The following is a 23,708-nucleotide window of genomic DNA, read 5'->3' on the forward strand; positions in this document are numbered from 1 at the left end:
TGACTTCCTCACTACAAGCATAGAAACATTTCAGAAAAAGAGTATGTAAGTGTGATGCATAGACAAAGATATACAACAGTGCTGTTTGCCAAGACATTCTCATTCTTGATACAGGTGATGTGCTGGTCAGATTGAAACTTGATTAAGGGAATCATAAAAATATTCATCCTGACTTTAGCAGGAGTTTAATACATAATGTGGCAATAGACAGGTATTGTAACTTATACTTTAACGAATAGAGCATCTCTTTAGTTTGAAAAATCTGTTGCCTAATGCAGAATATTAGCTAAACAGGTGATATAAAGAAATACAGTTACTCAAGAGGAATTTTGAGAGTGGAAAGTTCACACTTTTATTGTTCACTTAACCCATACTTTGACATGAATGGAAACATTCATAACTTCAATTACTTTGGGAAAAATCTAAGGCAAGACCCCAGATTAAAATAACTTTATGTTCTGCCCAAAATTTAAACTTTGAGGTTCAAAATACTTATTCTCACTGGCATCTGTAGTTCCTGGTGGATATATCTGACTCATGAGAAACAATGGTGGTTTTGTACTGACTGGAAGCACGTAAAAAGCTGTAGAAATCTTTAGCCCTCCCCACCCCCCATGAGATTTCTCTAACTCAGTTTTTCAAACCAAGAAGCTTAGGTGTCTTGAATACATAGTCAGAATTTGGGTGCTTCTCTTTGTTTACCTCTTACTGAAGTAGGTGAATAAATTAAGTTTACCCACTGTTAAGAATTTTTAGATGCACTGAATGAGAGACAGGGTCTCTCAGAGCTCGTGCAACAGCAATGCTCCTGTCTGGAAGGCTTTAGAGTATTGTCAGTCAAACTGGAACTTGACTTATTTTTCAAGAATCTGAAGAGGACAAGTTTCCTTCAGTTACTACTTGGATTATCTTTATACTATGTGCTTTACTAAGATAGTCGTAGCCCTTTACCTCTTTAAAGACATTTCCCAGTGAAGACAGCATGGTCAAAATATTCCAACCACAAATTTGGACAGAATGTTTAACATTCAAAATTAAAATATGGAAAAAAAGCATTAATGTGCCAATGCCAACTGTAATTGTTGCCTCCATATCTCCACCCACTCTGCACAAAGACTGAAGACCATCCAATATTCTGACTCTGTCCATATGTACATCTGAAATCCCTTATTCCTAGATCAATGGTACCCAAACTTTTCAGGATCACACCCCCTCCTTACCCCTGTCTGCGACCCCTGCCCCTGGGGTGGGAGCAGGGTCGTGCCTTGGGGGTGGGGGATGTGGCCAGGGGTAAGATGGCAGAAACGGGGGCTGGGAGTAGAATTGAAAGTGTGGGTGTGGAGCTGTGGGGGCAGGGTGCTAGGACTGGAGTGGCACTGGCTGGCATTCCCTCTCCACCCCCCTCTGAGGGCTGGCCTGGGCCCAATTATGCCCCCTGGATTTTCCTCTGCATCCCCCTGGGGGTGGGGAGGGCATGCCACACAGAGTTTGGGAACCTCTGCCATAAATATTCTCTCCTCCTTTTTGTGCAGAAGTGAAGACCTCAACTTAAATCTTCACTGCCAAATCAACTTTGTCTTACATAAGACACGTTTTTAAAAAGGTAGAGAAGTGCTTGTGATTTAATCAGAGTGCTTGTGATTAAAAAAATATTTAGTAGACTATAAGCGCAGCTAAACTAATCACAGTAAAAAGCATTGGCAACTAAGTTTTAAGCTTGATTTGTGGAGTGTTCGTTAAGGACTGAAAACATTATGTTCATTCTCAGCCTTTCTGGGATGCTGAAAAAGTGGCTGGCTGAGAATAAACTTAATCACTGTTCCACACAACTAAGTTGTCTGTGTCAAGGTCTCTTTGCTTTACTTAAACATCAAGTATCTCTGCCCTCCCCAAAATTGCACCTTTTTGTATTGTTATATACTACATCTAACATAAGGCTAGAGTTGTCTTGTCCCAGTCATCATCCTGCAGCATTTGCAACCTAAATATTTCAGCACTAGGCTGGTGTGCAAATATTAAAAGTGGATAGAAACTGTCCAATGAAATGCAAAAAAAGTCAGACAGCAAGTGGATTCATAGATTAGATTCTGAGTCCAGAAGGGACCATTGTGATCATCTAGTCTGACTGCTTGTATAAACTCAGGCCATAGAAGTTTGCCAGGATAATTTGTACATCATCTCTCTTAGTGAAACATCCAATTTTTATTTTAGAACGTAATCAGTGATGGAGAATCCACCATGACCCTTGCTAAAATTTCCAGTGGTTAATTACCCACACTGTCAAAAATTTATATCGTTTTACAGTCTGAATTTGTCGGTCTTCACCTTCCAGCCATTGGATTGTGTTACACCTTTCCCAGCTAGACTGAAGAGCCCATTATTAAACATTTGTTTCCCATATAGATGCTTGAAACTGTAATCGTCACAGTTGCAGAAAAGTAAACTTTTAAAAAATGTTTTAGTAACGTAGCATTGGTAAAACAGTTAAGGAAAACATTTTTGGAATGCCCTTTTTTTAAAAAAAGGGCATCCTAGCACACACAAGCCTAAGCTTTTGAGTCCTGGGATGATGATTTATGCTGGAGAGTGCAAAAAGCCATTTTAAATCTCTGCGAAATTTATGGTTTTAAGAAATCAAACTTCCCTAGCAAGTCTTAAATTTTAAATGCTAGGTATTGAAATATTGCAGCCCCATGTTTTATAGTCTAATATTTCCCATGAGGCTGTGCTTATCTTTTCTGCTCAGTTATGCACCGCGACAATAGTAGTTCTTTCCTTCCCAACTTCTCAGTATCCTAATACAGAAGCTATGCACACTTCAGGATGATTTTTTTCATATTGAAATGTAGCACGGCGTTGGAAAGTGGGTTAGGGTAGAAAGGAATTGTTCGCTTGATGTGCGTACATCTCAGTTTGAGACATATGGCCATACATAGTCTTCTGTTAAAAGAATTGGGTATGGCATTGTGAGGAAGTGAGTGGGAAGGGATTAGAGGCTTTCATTTAGCAGAGAGTGTTTTTCAGATGAGAATATTGTGTGTTTTTAGAAGATTTGCTAGAGAACAGTCTTCCAGGGAAGTTAGATCTTCTAGGAAAATAAGCATCTCTGTAGGAGTCTCAGAACAAGCTGACTTATTCAGACAATGATGAACAACAACTTTATTTCACAAAGAAAGACTAAACAGCTTAAATATTTTTAAAGGAAAATTGTCAGAACAAGGCTATGTAGTAGTTCTTATAAATGCCTGAAGTTTGAACACAAATAGCAGCTGTTTGAGTTAGTTTCCAGAAAAGTGCTTGTTTTTAAAGTCTGAAATGTTGTGTTTTCTGTACTCTAAAAATCACCGTGATCGATGTGCTTCAAAAAACAAAACAAAAAATTTCTGAGGCAAGATGAGAATTTTCAGTCGAAAAGGAGGCTTTTTGGGGGCGGGGAGAGGGCAGTCAAAGTTAGTAAGCAATGAGAGTCTTAAGATTGTATGCTCCAATCCATTCTAAATGATGGATTTTCTACCAGGCAACTCCATTAGGGAACAACTTGTTCAGTTTTTTTCAGGATATACACTATATCAATTACTCAATTTTCTTTTTCTCCAATTACATAGGAATTGTATATACTTGCAAGCTCTAATGACACTTTCACTCTTAACACATTTCATAGGAAAGCAGAGGCGTTTTAGGTTTAATTTCATCATCAAGAGGACATTCTGTTTTGTGGTATTCACATGGAAAGTGCTTGAGGTCTGGAGACAGAACTAAGTGGCCTGCTATTTTTGAAAACCCATTTAGTCTTCATGTACAATAATGGATTTATAGTAACTCAGCTCTGTGAAATCCAGACAAGACTTTTCCTAGTGGGTCACTGCAAAATATTGGCTGTTTTTATAGAGCACTAGCTAACCAGTGTTTACTTTTTTTGTTCTCTGAGTATTCAGAGTTACCTGCCTCAAAACCCTTTATGGTATAAACTGCACAGCAGAGCAGGACTGTTTAAACACTGCACATTTATGTGCACATGATTCCTGACAGTCTTCACATTATCATTGCATTGAGCTGTTTCCCTAGAAACAGAGCTAATTAATTCCTGTGACGTGACATGAATGTAAACTAATCACCAAAGACTACAAAGAATATTTGGTTTCATAAATAAGATTACAGCAAATCTAGACTTAATCTTGTTCATCTTTCATGTTAGTATTTAGAGTAATATTAACTGTCTATATCACAGTATTTAAGGCTGAGTGGTTTGACTTTTTGTGCACTTTGGTTACAAAATTGCACTTTATAAGAATAAGGCTCATTAAAAAATATATATACACATGAGGTTGAAGGCAGCAAGAGTGCATGCTCAGGAGAAACACACAAGCAAAAGGGTAGAATTTTCAGAGGGCCTTAATCCCATTGACTCAACTGAAATTTTGGCTCCATAGTCATTTAACATACTGTATTTCAAGAGTACCTATCACAATTAACATGATTCTATGCTGAGTATACTTGAGTAACTTGTTTAAAGCAACTTAAGTGATTTTTTGAGGGTGGGAGCACAATGCTCTCTCTTAATTAACTCTGTATGTTGATGGGTGCTGCGATTAGTGCAACACTAGGTTATGGATATATAGTAAAAATTGCTGTGGTTTAGTTTACATGGGTTGGGAAGGCACTGTTAATGAGGCCAAAATGTGGTTCAACCAAGTGGGGATCCTTAATAGAACTTCAGATGGACCCATAAGATATTTCAGGACCAGTGTAATTTTTTTTAAGCACTGAAAGGAAAAATATAGTATGCGATCATATAATTAAAGACTGTATCGTCATGCATACGCATAAGGGGGAAGAATGAAGGTTGCACAGGTAAACTTAAATCTGGCATTTCTGAACATTTGAGTGTTTGACTCTGCAGCCTTAAAGTTCTCAACATAATTATATCTGTAATACTTAGAATATTCTGCATATGTGTTTCAGACAGACATTCATTGTGTCTTTATGCCTTAATTTATGTAGACAAATATTTCTGTCTATATTACATATAACACTTATTGCCACAATCTTGATTTTTATTTAACAGTGAACACCTGTTACTCAAAATGAAAAAGACATAATTAAAAAAAACAATTTAAATACTGGGAGTCTTGGCTTTCTATTATAAAGCAGAATCTCTCTCACTTTGTGGCTCATGAAGAGATTGGTCACAAATCCTGGTAGGGGTGGTGGGGTTCTGGTAATTTTTTAATATCCTCATTTTTAAAGGTGCTGTGACTTTTTACCTATTAAGATTTCAAAATGAATTCTCTGTATCCCTGGAAACCTGGGAATCTATACATCGTAGCGGTAGATAGTATATATTTCTAGCCCTGGTGGCACATGAGATTGGATTCTCAAATTTCAAGGTCCCTTGAAAAGTTAATATAAGCCAGCAGGGAAGAAAACAATTAGCACATCCATGACTGGAATAGTAATTCTTGGGCACATAATGTTCAGCGATACAGGCTAGAAAAAGCAAGACTATAGAAAGTATACTCTTGGACAGTCTTCCTAAGGCTTGCTGTATTCTCAAGAATCAGACTTCATATAAGCTTTCAAGTGAGGGCAGGGGACTGGACTAGATGACTACTTGAATCATAGGACTGGAGGGGACCTCAAGATCAGAGCAGTAACAAGGAATTTTTGCAGCCCAGGGAAGGGCCGGCTCCAGGCTCTTCAGCAATTCAGCGGCGGGTCCCTCAGTCTCTCTCGAAGGAAATGACCCGCCGCCGAAGAATGAAGAATGAATGAAGTGGCCGCGGCAATTCAGCAGCAGGTCCTTCCCTTCAAGAGGGACTGAGGGATCCACTGCTGAATTGCCCCCAATCGCGGCTTTTTTTTTTCCCTCCTCCACCCTGGTTGAGTGGTAGAGCTGCGCCCCTCTGCTTTGCGCGCCCGAGGCAAGTGCCTCACTCGGCTTGCCCTTGTTACGGCGCTGCTCGAGATCATAGAGATGCTTTTTCTCTAACTATTTGGAAACAAAATACAGTAGCACTAAATAAAAACTCTAGATAAGTTCTTAGACCTTGTAAACAACATTCATAAGTATATACATAAAACTATTTAAAAATCTTTCAGAAATACTATATTTTCTAAAAGTACTGAACACTTTCTAGTTTTCTGTGTCTTTGTGGGATCTGCCATTTCATCAATACTTCCCAGCAGAGATCTAGTTTGAGGCAAAGTAGAACCAAAATAAAAATTATTTTCAGAATTGTAATAAGGACTCTAATTCATTAACAAATAAAATATACCTGTCTTTGAAACATTCTGATTTCCACTATCTTCTAAGCCAGTTCCTTTGGTCGTTGCCCAAGCTCTGACTAAGAAATCCATGTTTTCAGCCCGTGTCTGCGTGTCCTGCTTCAGGGATAGTTACTGTTATTTCACAGTTCTTTTAAGCTTATTTCTTGCGAGGCATGCATAAAGTATGTCTGCACAGCAAAGAAAAACGTGCAGTGGGAGGGTCCCAGAGCCTGGAAGTCTCTACAGCAATGAAACAGTCACACGGCCTGAGCCCCACAAGCTCGAGTTGCCTGGCATGGGCCAGCCGTGGGTTTTTCTTTGCTGTGTTAACATATCGTTAGAGTGCATCTTCAGAACTTTCAATAACATCTTAGAGCTTATATTCATACAGATGAATACATCTAAGCCCAGTGACAGAAAAACCAAGCATAGAAAAGCAGAGAGAAATCCATACTCACACATTCTATTTCTAGTTTCAATTTAAGACTTCTTTGTATTTTTTTCTTTAAGAGGAAAGTACTGAACTTTCATAGCTCATGCCCCCAGACAGCGCTAGAGCATACTGAGTTGTTTAAGTAAAAAAATCTCCTTGCCACTCAGAGTGCTTCCTTTAAATCACAGCCAGACTGCTGAAATTAGTTTGGGAATGTTAACTCCTAGAAACTCCCTTTGATCAGAAAAGACAGACAGTGAGTGATGGCCATATGTTTTCCTCTAGTTTATTTGCACAAGAGGCTGTTTGTGTTCCTTGCTATTATGCTAATCATTCCTTTTAATTTGATTTATTGTTGTTGCTATTATGGCTTAGTAGTATATCCGCAGAGTTCCTTTAGTAGGAACCCAATTTTATCTGCTATGACGAAATTGATGTATAAAAACTTCAAATATTTGCCTTGCTAATACAAAACAGATTTCAGAGAAATTCCTAGAAATCTGATTCCTTTTTTTTTTTTTTTTTTTTTTTTAAAGAGCCACTTTATTTGAACTAATGATTTGAAGTTAGAATTGTTAAAGTCCAGGATTTTGGCAGTATCTGTGGCCATATTCTAGGGTGAACCAGCTTTCAAAATGAACTTTGTTAAAACAAGCCTCTTTGTGTTTTAGCATAGAAAAAGCGTTTATACTACATACAAGAGAACCGTTGAACTTCTGTACTAACATGGAGGTCCACGCTTCCTTGACTTGTGGTGTGTATAAACTGTGTCTCCTTAACAGAACGGATTAAAAATGTTTTGTTGTAAATATTTTTGCAATTCAAAGTCATAACATGGATATCGCTAAGCTGTATAGTGATTATGTCCAGTTCTGCAGTACTGTCTGTCACATGCATATTGTGAGCCATACCAGCAGGGAGCAGAATTGGGAAGCCCTAAGATAAAAAAATCCTTACTGAGACACAACAATACAGGTTGTATGTACAACAGAGCAAATGTCTCTAACATGAAAACCACCACCAGACATCATTCTAAATGAAAAAATGTTTAACTGTTTTCTTGAAACTATTTGCTTTCTGTTGTGTGTTGGTATACTGAACAATACCTTCAGCTTCCTTGACATCTGTTTAGAGCTGCATATTCTGAACCCTTCATTGTAACTTTGATCTCTTCCCATTTCTCTCTATTTTTAATACATTGAAGTATCCTATGGAAATAAGAGAGAGTGGTTACTTTTCAATATAACCGTGGTTTCTTTTGTATAGTGTTTTTCCTGTCCATGAAACTCTAGCTTACTGTGAGGGGCAGACAGTAGTATCTAGAACTTTCCCGCCCCTCCATCTCATTCAGGCTATTAGGAAAACCAAGCAACTGCTTAATATCCCCTTTTCCCAACCCCAATTTTTTCCTCATGGTTGCTTTAAACTAAGTTTCCATCAGAATTCAGTTTTGATAAATACTCTGAAAAGGTTTTTAAATTGGGAATCTGTTTAACTCCTTTTTGAGTTCCTGAAGAAGGGAAACTTAGTTTAGCAATATAGACTTTTTCCAGAATTATAATTTAGAAAGGAGAAGCTATATCTTTTTCTGGTGCATTGTGTGGTATATTTTTGGTGCTCTGCGGTCAGCGTCCTCAGCAGCGTTGCACCTTTGTTCAGGGAAGAATCTTAATCTTTCTCTTGGTGCATATTCCTTTTGCAGTGTGAACTCTGGAGTATCTCAAATCCTGGATTGTACAACTTCAAACATAAATACTATTAGAACGACTGAATTGATTTCCCCTACCCAGACTTGATTTATTTGTGGATCTCATTGAGACTTCAAGATCAAACCAGTTCTGAAGGTTACATACTATGATTTAACTTACTTTATGTAAGGCTATATGAGATTCCAGTCAGTTGTTTTTCTCCCCCATCATAATTTATTGTACTTGACAAATTTTGATTTCCAAGAGACTATATTTTAAGGGTTTACCATTAAGGCTGAGCTTGTAGACTTAACTCTAGTTAAACTTTCAACCCTTATTTTGCATTAAACACTAGAGGTTTTTTTGAGTGGGATTTCTCCCATTAAAAAGGAAAACAGACAATTGCCAGTGAACTGGTAAATTCCTTGATGTGAAACTGAATGAGCTGGATCCCAACTGCCTCAACGAGTAGTTTATTACAGAACCAACTTCTTCATAGCACTTCAGTATTCTGAACCACTATAGCTTTGGAGTAGCCATTAAGGAGATAGTAAAGTTTGTTTGCTATAAAGTTATGTAGTCAGACAAAGTATTTTAGGTTTAGATTTTTAAATGTCTTGACAGTTTCAATAATGCATTGGCTGCAAACATGAGATTTCTAAAAACAGACTTGTTAAAAGCACAACACCAAAATGTTGAACTTGTATTAGATCTAAATATTTTATGACCTGATAGACTTTCTCCACCCGTCAGTTGCTGAGAATTGAGTTCTGTTGACCCAACCAGAAGTGTTAGCTCCTGTGCCTCTGTAGTTACAGATAAATATTCTAATAATTTCATGATCTCAAAAATAGTAAATTTTAACTTAAATTCTGTTCAAAATGAGAAAAAAAAACTATTTTCCAAGTAAAGAACCAAATGCATATTGGCAGGATAAATGTTCTTAACTTCCAGGAGGGTATTAAGAGCATGGAACAACTAAAACACATTAGTGTGCTTTTGAACAGATTTCCCTGTTTATATTCATGTAAAATAGAGGAGGGCGGGGAGGGGGAAAGGGAGAGAAATACTTACGTTTAAATCCATTTGCAAAGAAGTGCTAAGGACCTGATATATAAAATGTGTTTATCTAACAGGGTTACCCAGTATACCCCTTACCAACCTGAGGTTTCCCAGGGTAGACTGGAGAGCCTGTTAAATTACCAGACTATGGTGTGTGACATCACAGGAATGGATGTGGCCAATGCATCTTTACTGGATGAGGGGACTGCTGCAGCAGAGGCTATGCAACTATGTCACAGGTAACATACGCCAATGGATGGATAACTTAGACTCAAGAAAGAATTGTGAAGTGTTTTGCTTTATTTGCTTATGTGGAACTGAATGGTTCAGTGGACTAAAAATGACACTGTACTTCACAGTGAATCAGTCTTCTGCAGTGCTAGTCTGGTATTTTCCACAAAATTAACTGTATACAATACTTTGCATTTATGAATTAGATTTCTCTGAACATTTTCAGTGTGAAATATGTATTATAATAAAAACATGTATGTGGGTGAGAGAAGCAACTGTTCTGTTCTTGAGTTTTAGTTTGTACCCTGATCCACTTAACCTTTTCTCCCTTCCTTTAAAACAGGCACAACAAGAGGAGAAAGTTCTATGTTGATGTCCGATGCCACCCTCAAACGATAGCAGTAGTCCAAACTAGAGCAAAGTAATTCTAATCTCTATCTTGCTTAATAAGTAGCACAAGCAGGCACATGAAATATTTTACCATCACACCTCTCTTATTCTATACTGACCAAATATTGAATATTACAAGTACAACACTGATTATGTTGATAAATAGGTGTGCTTTGGGAAATATAAGAGAACCTGCAGTAGCTAGTTTGGGGACTGACTTTGGCTATACTGCAAGTACGTCATGTTACTGAGAATTTCCCCTAGGATAATTCATGCAAACCTTGTAACATATCTTTAATTCAGTGGCTGAACTAACTGATTAGATCCATTTCCCATAACTGATACCTAAAGTTCTACCTTGTTTAGCTGCAGCTAAACATCTTGCTGTTTCAATATTGCATTAGTCTGTGTAACGCAAATACAGTAATTCTGTATCATGCAATCTTGTTTGTAACTAATCTTCCACATAAACAGTCGTGAACTAATTCACAATTTTAAAATGCAGGTAAACCTATAGAACAAGAAACTATTTCTCCTGTCTGCGCTGTTAACAAACCTGTGCACATCTGAGCATTGAACTCCATATGAACATTCTCTTACCTAGCAAATGATGCATTACTTTGAAGGAAATCAATAAGGTTTAGTGAAACAAACTCTTAATAAATTCATAGTTACTTGCAAAAATCCTATATTAAGAGAATGTAAATAGAGGTTGCAAAGCCAAGCCCTCCAAAGTTAGGAAATGCAAAATATAAGTTAATTCTGCTCCCTTCTGCATATGCAGTATGATGATCTTTACTTTCATGATCACATGCTATTTTTGTGGCACAGTAACTTTCACCACCATAGATGCTCTCACTTCCTTATCTGTGTAGCAGTGGGAAGCATGTTCAATCAGCTATAATTTAAGAAAAATATTCCCTAAATCAGTGAAGAAGTCAAATCTGTTGAATGTTATCCCAAAGTATGAAATGGCTTCAGTAACTTTTGTGTTCCATCTCTTGCTTTGCAGTTACAGTTGTGTTGCCATTGAGCTGAAATTGCCCCATGAGATGGATTTCAGTGGTAAAGATGTCAGTGGAGTGCTATTTCAGTACCCAGATACCGAGGGGAAGGTGGAAGACTTCACTGAACTGGTTGAAAGAGCCCACCAAAATGGGGTAAAATTCAGTACTCTCACTGTTGTCCGGGGGAAGGAGGGGGGACCACACGGGACTAGATCTAACGTTTACAATGCCTACAGTTGTAGCTGAGTTAATTTTCTTTATAGATGATGTACAGAGCCAAGACTACTTTTAGGCTTCAGTTTCACATGAATGCTATAAAATAGTCTGAAGTAGAATCTTGATGCCCCAAATTTGATACTATGTGTGTGCTTTCAGAGAAGTGGCTAACAACTGTATGCTCTTATGTTTTCAGACTCTTGTCTGCTGTGCTACTGACCTCTTGGCTCTGTGTATTTTGAGGCCTCCAGGAGAGTTTGGGGTGGATGTTGCTCTGGGTAGCTCCCAGAGGTTTGGGGTACCACTCTGTTATGGGGGACCACATGCTGCCTTCTTTGCTGTCAAAGAAAACCTGGTGAGAATGATGCCTGGGAGAATGGTTGGAGTTACAAGGTAAAGTTGGGACATTTCTTTAATTTCTCAGCTGGAAATGTCTGATATTGCCCCCCAAATCATAGTATCTAAGCACCTCATAATCTTTAATAAACTTATCCTCACAACAGCTCTTTCAGGTAGAGGAAATACAATTATCTTCATTTTATATATCGTGAGCTGTAACACAGACTAAGTGACTTGCCCAAGGTTGCACTTCCTGGATCCCAATAGGTCACACAGCTCTATAGCAGACCTAAACCTGGATCCCCCAGTCCAGTGTCCTAACTATTCCACTATCCTTCTCATAAATTAGGAGAATAAAGCATGGTTGAAATTTTCCCCAAGATTATAATAAATTTGTTGGGTAAAGTAAAACATTGTTTACAGAGAAAACTTGAGAGAATGAAATTCTCCACTGAGCGAATTAAGAACTAGAAGTATCTAAGTTCATTTCTATTAAAGAAGTGGGGCCTGTGGGCAATAGTTTAAAAGCTCAATAAATTATGATTAAAAAAAAAATTGGTGGCGAGGAGAGCCATCCTCATGAGAGTCTGAGTTCCCCCACTGAACGGGCATCTCCCTTTGTGGGACATGCAGGCCATCTGAATTAGCAGTATTTCACTTACTTTACTATTGTAGTTTACCAGACTTTCAAATGTTTATCTGAACCCTTACTGAGATTCACTCCTCACTACCATAAACTTCAAGAAGCAGACAGAAAATTCAGAAAACCTGTTGAGGTATCAAGAAATTTAAGTGAAGGAAACTTGAACTAAATAATGCAGTGAAGGTGGGGAAACTCTTAATGATGGGGGAGGGAAAGAGGAGGGAAAACACTGAAGAAAATGCCTGTTTTATACCCAGTATAGTAGTATTTCGGAATATTGAGAACACGCTTAACAGAATACACTATAATTGTCAGTTAAAAAATTGTGCATATTGGAACAAAAAACCTACACATGCTTCTGAAACAATATAACTTCTGAAATTAATAGGTTTTGTACTTACCACTAGCAAGTTTATGAACATTTCTTCCCCTAAAGGCAGGGGCACTTGACAGATGTGATTTGGATAAATATAGTCGTTTTGGATCTTTCAGAACCTTCTACTGAGTATTGCTCAAAAAATTCTCCCAATCCAGGGTATCTGTCATTTGAGGGATAGTGAGAAGGAAGTGGACAGGTCTGGTTCCCTTTATTGTTATCTTGAGAGTGTGTGTGTGTTTTCTGAACATGAACATCTGTTCAGGGATAGGCTAAGGTTTGGGTTACTTTAATCAGAATGGTATCTGTCGGAGTTCTTCACCCTAAAAGAATTCCACCAGTTAGCTTTAACTTAGCAAACTAAGTGTAGCAGTTCAGTTAATGCAGAGCCTGTATCAACGTAAACTAACAAAAGAAATACTTTCTTTTATGGTCCAGAGATGCAAATGGAAAGGAAGTATATCGTCTTGCATTGCAAACTCGAGAGCAGCATATTAGAAGGGACAAGGCGACCAGCAACATCTGTACAGCACAGGTGACCTCTATGTCAAAAATCTGTGTGTGTGTGTGAATTTTCAATCCTGTGAAACTTGGAATTTTTGCTTGGGGAAAAAGGATCATCTTAATTACCTGTTTTCATTCAAAAAGTTAGTCTTGCAGCCACTTGTCATGGAGGGGGAACTCCACTGAGTAGTACTGAGTTCCTATAAACTGGATGCTCTACTTTCGGAGATGTAGAATTTTAACATTCCAGAATGAAGAATTCCGCTTTGAATTTGTGCAGAAATAATTTCAGAATTTAAACAGTGAAAATGTGAACTTTATAGGTTTGTGATGTGCAAATAGCTATTAAATTCTTACTATTATAAAATAGCTATTTTCAAATCAAAATGGAATAATGATAAATGAAATGTCTAGGTTGAGAAGGGCCCAGGAATAAAGTAATAACTTTTTTGCATGAGATTTTGAGAACTTTTTTTTGGTACTTTTTGCAGCTGTGATTATGACAAACATCTTTATAATTAGATGTATTCAGAAAACTTTTGGTCCCTATGCAGCCTGTATTCATCCTCTTAATGTGTTTTGCCACAATTTCTCTCTTTAGATTAATACTAGATATTGAGAGTTTTAAATCTTTAGCACTCATGAGAGATGTTATGGTAGAAAGCAGTTAATTCTCTTGAGCACAGACCTTAAACAGTTATTCTGTTGAAAGTATCAGAGGGGTAGCTGTGTTAGTCTGGATCTGTAAAAGCAGCAAAGAATCCTGTGGCACCTTATAGACAGACAGACGTTTTGGAGCATGAGCTTTCGTGGGTGAATACCCACTTCCTCAGATGCATGTAGTGGAAATTTCCAGGGGCAAGTATATATATATATGCTAGCAAGCAAGCTAGAGATAACGAGGTCAGTTCAATCAGGGAGGATGAGGCCCTGTTCTAGCAGTTGAGGTGTGAAAACCAAGAGAGGAGAAACTAGTTCTGTAGTTGGCAAGCCATTCACAGTCTTTGTTCAATCCTGAGCTGATGGTGTCAAATTTGCAGATGAACTGAAGCTCAGCAGTTTCTCTTTGAAGTCTGGTCCTGAAGTTTTTTTGCTGCAGGATGGCCACCTTAAGGTCTGCTATAGTGTGGCCAGGGAGGTTGAAGTGCTCTCCTACAGGTTTTTGTATATTGCCATTCCTAATGTCTGATTTGTGTCCATTTATCCTTTTCCGTAGAGACTGTCCAGTTTGGCCGATGTACATAGCAGAGGGGCATTGCTGGCATATGATGGCGTATATTACATTGGTGGATGTGCAGGTGAATGAACCAGTGATGGTGTGGCTGATCTGGTTAGGTCCTGTGATGGTGTCGCTGGTGTAGATATGTGGGCAGAGTTGGCATCGAGGTTTGTTGCATGGATTGGTTCCTGAGCTAGAGTTGTTATGGTGCGATGTGCAGTTACTGGTGAGAATATGTTTCAGGTTGGCAGGTTGTCTGTGGGTAAGGACTGGCCTGCCACCCAAGGCCTGTGAAAGTGTGGGATCATTGTCCAGGATGGGTTGTAGATCCTTGATGATGCGTTGGAGGGGTTTTAGCTGGGGGCTGTATGTGATGGCCAGTGGAGTCCTGTTGGTTTCTTTCTTGGGTTTGTCTTGCAGTAGGAGGCTTCTGAGTACACATCTGGCTCTGTTGATCTGTTTCCTTATTTCCTCGTGCGGGTATTGTAGTTTTGAGAATGGTTGGTGGAGATTTTGTAGGTGTTGGTCTCTGTCTGAGGGGTTAGAGCAGATGCGGTTGTACCTCAGTGCTTGGCTGTAGACAATGGATCGTGTGATGTGTCCAGGATGGAAGCTGGAGGCATGAAGGTAGGCATAGCGGTCAGTAGGTTTTCGATATAGGGTGGTGTTAATGTGACCATCACTTATTTGCACCGTGGTGTCAAGAAAGTGGACCTCCCGTGTAGATTGGTCCAGGCTGAGGTTGATGGTGGGGTGGAAGCTGTTGAAATCGTGGTGGAATTTTTCCAGAGTCTCCATCCCACTCACGCCCCTTCTCTACCTACGCTACATTGATGACATCTTCATCATCTGGACCCATGGGATGGTTTGTGCATGTATTCAGTTAAGCTCAGCATCTTTAGAACTTTTCCCTAAAATTCCAAAAGTATGTTCTTGTGGTCCCATACTATGCTTTTTCCCAGCATCCAACACTTTTGTTTTCAGGCATACTTATCTTGTGACTTATTCCCAAACATTCATGTCAAGCTAGGACTTGGTTATACTAACCTACTTGTCATACAGGCCAGAGGCCTTATAGGTCCATGCATTACAGCCTTCTAATACCTATGTCTTTATGTATATATTAGAGAGATAAGGTGGATGAGGTAATTTTTATTTATTTTTTTTTTATTGGACCCACATCTGTTGGAGAGAGAGACAAGCTCAAAAGTTTCTCTCCAACAGAAGTTGGTGCAATAAAAGATATTACTTCGCACACCTTATCTCTCTCTGATGTGCTGGCACTGACATGGCTATAACAACACTATTTACCTGCACTGAGTGTACGCCATTGGGGTGATTATAATAATATTTAGTGTTTTGTTTGTAAAGGTATTAACTAAATCCAACAGTACCACTATGATGTACATATGCAAGATTATCATTTTGGTTTTACATTGGGAAACTGAGGAACAGAGGTTTGCCTTGCTAGCCATTAATAGAGCCAAGACTCAAATCCTGGTCTCTCAACTACCAATATTGTGCTTTAGTAACTATATCATGTTGTGTCTCAAATAGAAATCTACAGGGAGTTTTAGCAATATCTGCAGAACTTTTATACATATGGCTGGCTACAAAGATTAAGCTTACAGTTCACAGGTTTTTTTAGTCACTGAACCACTTAAACGCCAAAGGATTTTGAATTCATGAACAATGTTACTATTTAAAACTTTTGTAAATGCTTAATTTAGCAAGAAAAAGATATGTAGCTTTCCTATCTCTTAACTTTGTAGATTACCTAGAACTAAGTGTTTACCTTTTATTGATTAGCTTTTTTTTTTTTTTTAATATTGTGGTTATATAGTTGACTTGGGACACTAAAGAAGCTGGTTATACTAAACTGCCAGCAATCAACTTTATGTGATTGTTCCTAAAATATGTTTGGACATTTTAGGCTCTTCTGGCTAACATGGCTGCCATGTATGGAGTCTATCATGGTTCGAATGGATTAAAGCACATTGCAAGAAGGGTGCACAATGCCACTTTAATCTTAGCTGAAGGTGAGTATTTAGCAATAAAGGGGTAGATCTTACATCTTCACACCTCTTAAAGACACTGACCTTCTACTTTTTTGCCCACTGATGGTTTTAAGTGGCAGAAGAAATCCAAAATTTCTGCACCGAGTGTATGCCACCAGAGTCAGTATAATAATATTTAATGTTTTGTATATAAAGGTATTAACTAAGCCCAACAGTACCACTATGATATACATATGCAAGTATTATCATTTTGGTTCTAGATTGGGAAACTGAGGAACAGAGGTTTAACTTGCTAGCCATTAATAGAGCCAAGACTCAAATCCTGGTCTCCCAACTAGCCATATTGTGCTTTAGTAACTATACCATGCTGTCTCTCAAATAGAAATCTACAGGGAGTTTTGGTAATATCTGCGGAACTTCTTCAAAATCTGTAGAACTTTGAAAGGTTTATGCTTTCCTACTATTACCTGCCCATTCTATTAATCTATACTGGATGAGAAGACTCAGAGGTCACTAAAATATAGTTTAAATTTACAGATTATATAGATTAGATTATCTGAAGTGAAGGCTGTTCAATTTAATCTAATTGATGAAGAACACCGCACTGCTATAAACACTGAAATCCCAAAACGTATTGGCTGACTGCATTAGGAACATGACTTGTGCTCTGATTATTAAGAACAGGAAACTTCTTGATTGTTCAAATGAAAAAGATATTGAAATATTTGAATCTCATTCAAAAATCTGCAGTTCTGTTTCTGTAGGGTGTCTGTCTGCATTTAGGAGATAAGTACAGCACAGCTGGCTGGTTATATTGGCCGTATATGTCTGGTGCAACTATTGCTATTGATGTGTAGGCATTTAGGAGGTCATAACTGACCCTTCTGTAACTGGTGTTGGCAGATTTCAATTCGTGGTAAGAGCAATGCACCCTATGAATTGACCACAGTTGTCAAATTCTGCTTGATGGCCTAGCTGTCTCTATAAAATGCTGGAGGGCTCAGCTCACTCTCTCCCAACAAGGTTCTGCTTGACTATTCTTGCTCTCTGTAGACACTTGCGATCTCAAAGTGAATGCTAGCTCTTCTTATTAGCAGTCCAGAGGTTGTACATCGTTTCTGCTGCTCTTGTATATGGGACAGCTTCACCTGTGCTGGACCAGTAGGAGTACTAGGGTAGGCTGCCCATTAACCTTCTTACGGCCATGTGCTCTAGAGCTGTTCTGATGAAATTTTAGATAATCCTGTGGTAAAAATGATGACCGCTAGCTTACACTAGTGCTGCTACTGCTGCTAATACACAAAGAGCTGTGCTGGTGCTAGAGCAACAACGTAAAATCCTCTGTACTTGCAGCCCGTCCCTACTCTTAAGACTTGTGCGATCACAGGGAAGGTCTAAGCTTTTGGAATTCTCCTGTTCCAAGCCAAACTCCAGGAATACTTTCATCTTTATATTTGTGTAACGATTTGTCAGCATTTTTTTTAAATATTGACAGTGGCGGAGAAAATACAAAGGTCTATCTCTGTTATATTGAATTTAATGTCTTATTCAGCGCAAGTTCTCTTAGCATCTATGTACATTATAAAGAAAGCTCAGATGTAAAATATTACATGCAGAATTGCACTTTGGTAGAAATACTGCTAGATTTTAGTGTCCCATGCATTCAGTGTAATGCCTCTTGTTAAAATAGTACTTACGTAAGAGGCAGATGCGGAGGGTGGGGAGAAGGAACCAATGAAGCATGGAATAGATGGAATTAACTTATTTCCTTAGGTCTTAAGCGAGCAGGTCACACATTGCAGCATGACCTGTTCTTTGATACCTTGAAGATCCAGTGTGGATGTGCAGTCAAGGAGGTCTTTGACAGGGCAGGTCAGCGGCAGATAAACTTTCGGATTTATAGTGATGGCACAGTAAGTCACAGAACCTTTCACAAATCTTACAGCATGGTTTTTGTGCATTGAGAGTTTTCGGTCATTAAGTAGTATGGTGGCTATGAAGAAAGGAAAAAAGCTTTTTTTAAAGAAGTCTTTCTAGCAAGTTCAGATATGTTATTCCACAATTTTTTCCATAAAATACTTTAAAATGGGATATAAAAACATGGAATTGCTTGGCAGCATACTGAATATTAATGATTTTTCCAAAATTGCTGTTTTTTTTCTTCATGTTTTTCCAATACTGTTTTTTTTTTTTTTTTCCCCACCACTGATGGGAACTTGCTGTACTCATTGAGGACTTCATGGAGAGACCTTTAAAACATGTACTACATAAATAAGTTCCAAACTTCAGCTGTGTTTGTTGTAGCCATATTTAAAGATAACTATAAACAGAAGTTGATTGCAAATCATTCAACATGCTCAGTAGGAACACAGAGCCTAATGAAGCCTTGTCCCCTTTGTGACATATAAAATGCATAAGAACTGCATAGCCATAATATAATTAAATATGTAATCCAATTATTTTTAAATTCAGGATAGCAATCTCAAACCCTGAAACCGTAAAGTGAACCTGGCATGGTTTAGGAAGAAAAAAGAATATAATAAGCAAGAAATAATATGAATATAACTTCAGTTCCTAAAACTGCAATATAATTATTTGTAAATGAAATATTCATGGTTCAGGTACATAAAATGGAATGAAGATCATACATTGTGATGTGCAAAAACACAACACATGTAATGTAATCCCTGGTTTTGGGAGCTATGAGTAACTGCTGCTACTCCCCCTCTTCCTTCCCCCCCATAGATTGGAGTGTCACTTGATGAAACTGTAACTGAGAGAGACCTGGATGACTTGTTGTGGATTTTTGGGTGTGAATCTTCATCTGTAAGTACAATATAGATAATCTAGAAATATTTAGAAGTGTTACTGCACATAAAATCTGTACTTCAATGAGCTACAAAAATGTGTTAAACTATATTTGAGTCAAGATTATTATTAAAAAATCCTAGTTGCTCAGTTCTCTGGACTCCCTCATTCCTCCTGTGGACTCTGCTAGTTTGGCTTAGATAGTGAGCTCTCTGGCGCAGGGTCTGTCTGTATTTTGTATGTTGTACAGGATTGAACACATTGTCAGTGCCCAATTAAATGGTAATTTCAGATTTCTCTTTTACGGAAGAGATCAGGATGAGGGTTACCGAGTAATGCCATGCTCTGGGAGTATGCCACTTAATCCCCTTGTTTAACCTGGGCATCCTGTGATTCGGGACACTATTTATTTTTGGGATTGGAACCTCGGGTTTGGCAGTGCTCCCTCAGCGGCCTTCAGGAAGTATGTCACACTGACTCCACCCACAAACTTGGTAATTAGCAATAGTGCTCCTCTAGTATGAATTAGTGAGGTTTCTGTTAAATTTTTTATTAATGCCAGAAGTGTTATGGATGCATTACAGGTGTATACGTTGATAAAAGCATGTGCTTCAAAAAACCTGTCATTGTTGGTAATAAGATGGCAGTGTACTTCAGCTAACTCTGATAACTGTGTAACTTGTTGAGAGAATTAATTTAATTTATTTTTCTGTGAAGATGTTATTTAATCACATCATATTTGCCCACTTGTCAAAGGAGTTGGTTGCTGAGAGTATGGGAGAAGAAACAAGGGGCATTCTGAGTAGTGCATTTAAGAGGACTTCCAAATTCTTGACACATCCAGTATTCAACAGGTTTGTGAAGTTTATTCCCACAGCAGATTTTCAGTTCTTATAGAGATTTGACATGTTTTCTGCCCCCTCTCTTCCCTCTTTGGTACTCTGAGAAGGTTGTACTGAAGACTGTCACCTTATAGCATCCATTTACTTATATTCCAGTGTTCATCCTGAGATAGCATTGTCACAGAGTTCCCGGGCAATGCTTTGGAACTGCTCCCCACAAACCAGTCAGGACTTTGGGGAGCCTCCTTTCCCTTGGAGCAGACTGTTTCAGGGCAAGAAGCTTACACGGCTTCACCTTCCTGGGTCTGACCTTGGAGCATTCATTGTATGCCCCTCCATGCGCTTCCCACAGCGAGTTTGCCCAGGCGGGGTCCTGGGGAAGCCAGAGGGTCCTGCACCCCTACTTCGCAGTCAGACATGACTCTTAGCCAGCCAGTAAAACAGAGTTTTATTAAACGACAGGAACACAGTTTAAAACAGAGCTTGTAGGTACAGAGAACGGGATCCCTTAGCCAAGTCCATTTTGGGGGCCCAGTGAGCCAGACAACCCCGTCTGCTCTCACTTCCCATCCCCAGCCAGCTCCCAAATGAAACCCCCTCCAGCCCCTCCTTCTCTGCTGAGTTCCTTTCCCGGGCCAGGAGGTCACCTGACCTCTTTGTTCTCCCACAATTTTAGCATCCCCTTGCAGGGGGAAAGGCCCGACCATTAGTTGCCAGGAGACAGTGTGTCAGCCAGAAACTGAGGCACCCACACAGTATTCAGAGGAAACATTAAGAACATTCATCACAAGCACTTCAATACTAAACATCTATTTTTAGTCACTTGTATCCAATTTTTTTTTTTGGTAGGGTTTTGCAAACCCTTCTTGCTCTGGTCTGAACCAAGCTAAGCAATATATTTTGTGGTATGCATGTGTTCGTACCAGCTTGGTTTCCATAGATGTTTGTGTCCATCGTGTGTTTGTCTACCAAATTAGCACACTTCTTATTTTCATATTTCATTACTCCTGTGGGAATTCTGCACCACTGTGCAATACAGAATTTTGTGGAAATTAATGTTGTATGGACAGAATTTCCTTTTTCCACAACAGAAATGGGCTGAAGTGCTGCTGGCTGCCACTAAGGGCTCCTAGATCTGGCAGAGCCCAGATTGCAAATAGAAGACAAGGCCAGGGGGATGGGGAAGGGAATTGGAGGGCTCCCAGCACACCCTGAAGGAAGGATGTGATGGTGTGCAGGAAATTCTGTGCAAGCCTGGGACCCAGCATCAGGCTGTTTCTCACTCTAGATTCTGGGCTCTAGGAGGGTAGGGAATGTGAGTATCTGGGCTGGGGGTGGTGGTGGTTGCAGCTGGCCTCTGGGGGAGAGGTGGTCTGAGTGGCTAGGCTCAGGCCAGGGGCAAGGGGAAAAGAGGGATGTGAGTGTCTGACCCCCTGGCTGGGCTCTGAGGGGGAGGGGGCAGAGAAGCAGGAACTGGTTTGTCATATGGAGTTTATTTAATTCTCTACTTCTGGGGGAATTTTTGTGTGTGTCTGTATTGTCACAGGTATTTTGAAATCAATTACCCAAATAATTGAAACTGGCATGATTATATAGTGTTGTTTTGACAAATAACATTTGCAGAATTTTGCAAAATTTTAAAATATTGTGTGCAGAATTCCCCCAGGAGTAATATTTGAAGACTTAGTATGTCAGAAGATTTGAACAGTTTTATTCTATATTCATGGTGATGGTATATTTCTGACCTAATGGCAGTAAAGGAGATGTACCAAATACTTTTAATCAGAACTAAATATTCTGGTTTGACTTGCCAGCCAGGAAATACTGGTGTATTAGGTATTTGTCTGCATATCTTGTTTATGAAAGACTAAAATTAAATACAAAAAGAAAATGGCTCTTATCCATTGTGAATTCTTAGTCAGTTCCTATAGTGGAGCACTTCTTTGTGTCATACAGCTTGTGTAGGTAAACTGCTTGCCCTAACGCCACATTTTGTTTCCCTCCAGCTATCACTCTGAAACGAATATTGTCCGGTATATGAAAAGATTAGAAAACAAAGATATTTCCCTTGTTCACAGCATGATTCCTTTGGTAGGTATTTTTTAAAAAAATAAATGAAATCGGGTGATTATTAGTCTCTCTCTGGAGGGATAGTGACTGAATATATTCTTATTATTTTTTAGGGATCCTGCACAATGAAGCTTAATAGTTCATCTGAACTTACAGTAAGTTCATCTGATAGAATTATTCCTTGTTTAAGACCAGCCCAGAGTAAACTGCCTAGTCAGTCAAACAGACACAGTACATATAGACATTGAATTTTATTGTCTTAAATGACCTAAACTTTAATGTTTTAGGGTGGGATTTTCAATTGGAGCAGAATTGAGCCAACACTGAGGGTGTTTTTTTTAATTCCAATCCAAGACAACTTTTGTCTTGTTTAAATTGAACATATTTCTACACGCTTTCTTACTGACTTTTGTCTGGGATTTTTAAAAGATGCTTAAAAGAGTTAGCTATCCAACTCCTATTGAATTTCCATAGCATTTGGACACCTAATGCTTCTTAAGGCCTCTTGAAAATCCTACCCTAAAATGTTATGAATGTGATGTTAATAACATGGATGTGATTAAAGGAATTGGTATTTTAGCTCTGAGGAAGGGTCTGTCTCTGTTTGTATAGGGCCCAGCACAATGGAATCTTGATCCTGATTGGGGTCTTTGGACACTACCGTAATGAAAGCACTCAATAATAATAATAATTAATACAAATAATCCAACTATCCTATTTACCTGGTCACCATATGACAGGATAGTCTCCTTTGTTTAATTTCTGAAACCAGTCAATGAAACTAGCCAGAGACTCCAGCTGGTAGGAGTAGCTGCAGCCAAAGCAGGGAATGTCAGGCATTCAGAGAACTTTCTATAGCTTTGACTGGACTTTCTCTGCCTTGTGCTGATTGGCTGTTTGTTCCAACCCTCTTCCTCTCCCTCCCTCAGTCTCTTTACCGTGGCTGTGCTCCACACTTTCTCCTCTTACCCTCTTCTCCCTGCTTTGCCCCATCCCTCCTTCTTCCATTTAGCTTATCCCTCCTAATTAATCCTCCCCCCTCCCAAGTAAAGTGTGGAACTAACATGACAGTTGTTTGTCGCATAGCTCACTCTGTTACATCCCTTTTCTCTACCCCGTTTGTTTGGATTATACGCTCTTTGGGGCAAAGACTGTTGGCTACTTGTTTTGTTTAGTTCCTAGCACAATGGAGCCCCATAGAGTGCTTGCCTGTAGAGTTCTGGGAGTAAAACACCATCAGCACCACCTAATCAGAGTTTAGAGGCTCCAGTTAACAGCAGAAGATTATTACTCCTAGACCTAGGTATTTCTGGTCTTCTCCCTCATCATTAACCCTTTTCACTCCAAACATACTGTTAAACTCAATCTCTTGTTACAGCTCAGTATTTCTTTCTTTTTTTTCCCCTTTAGCCTATCACATGGAAAGAATTTGCTAATATCCATCCCTTTGTGCCTCTAGACCAGGCTCAAGGGTACCAGCAACTTTTCAGGGAGCTCGAGAGGGATCTGTGTGAGATCACAGGCTATGACAAAATCTCCTTCCAACCGAACAGGTGGGGACTCTTTCACTAGACATCCACTCCCTGACGTGGCTT

The 23,708-nt window shown here is 39.0% G+C and overlaps 1 protein-coding gene across 1 annotated transcript in view; it reads left to right on the plus strand.

The window, feature by feature from the left end:
• GLDC (glycine decarboxylase) overlaps positions 1-23,708 on the plus strand; it is a 67,999-nt gene that overhangs the window by 11,700 nt on the left and 32,591 nt on the right. The window contains exons 4-15 of the mRNA XM_050945453.1: positions 9,525-9,689; positions 10,025-10,102; positions 11,084-11,231; positions 11,491-11,687; positions 13,091-13,187; positions 16,309-16,414; positions 18,167-18,306; positions 19,139-19,219; positions 19,958-20,055; positions 22,050-22,134; positions 22,227-22,268; positions 23,524-23,666. Of these exons, the coding sequence (XP_050801410.1) occupies positions 9,525-9,689; positions 10,025-10,102; positions 11,084-11,231; positions 11,491-11,687; positions 13,091-13,187; positions 16,309-16,414; positions 18,167-18,306; positions 19,139-19,219; positions 19,958-20,055; positions 22,050-22,134; positions 22,227-22,268; positions 23,524-23,666 (1,380 nt within the window). The remainder of the gene's footprint in view (positions 1-9,524; positions 9,690-10,024; positions 10,103-11,083; positions 11,232-11,490; positions 11,688-13,090; positions 13,188-16,308; positions 16,415-18,166; positions 18,307-19,138; positions 19,220-19,957; positions 20,056-22,049; positions 22,135-22,226; positions 22,269-23,523; positions 23,667-23,708) is intronic.

This window comes from Gopherus flavomarginatus, chromosome 3 (assembly GCF_025201925.1).
Source record: "Gopherus flavomarginatus isolate rGopFla2 chromosome 3, rGopFla2.mat.asm, whole genome shotgun sequence".
Lineage (NCBI taxonomy): Eukaryota > Metazoa > Chordata > Testudines > Testudinidae > Gopherus > Gopherus flavomarginatus.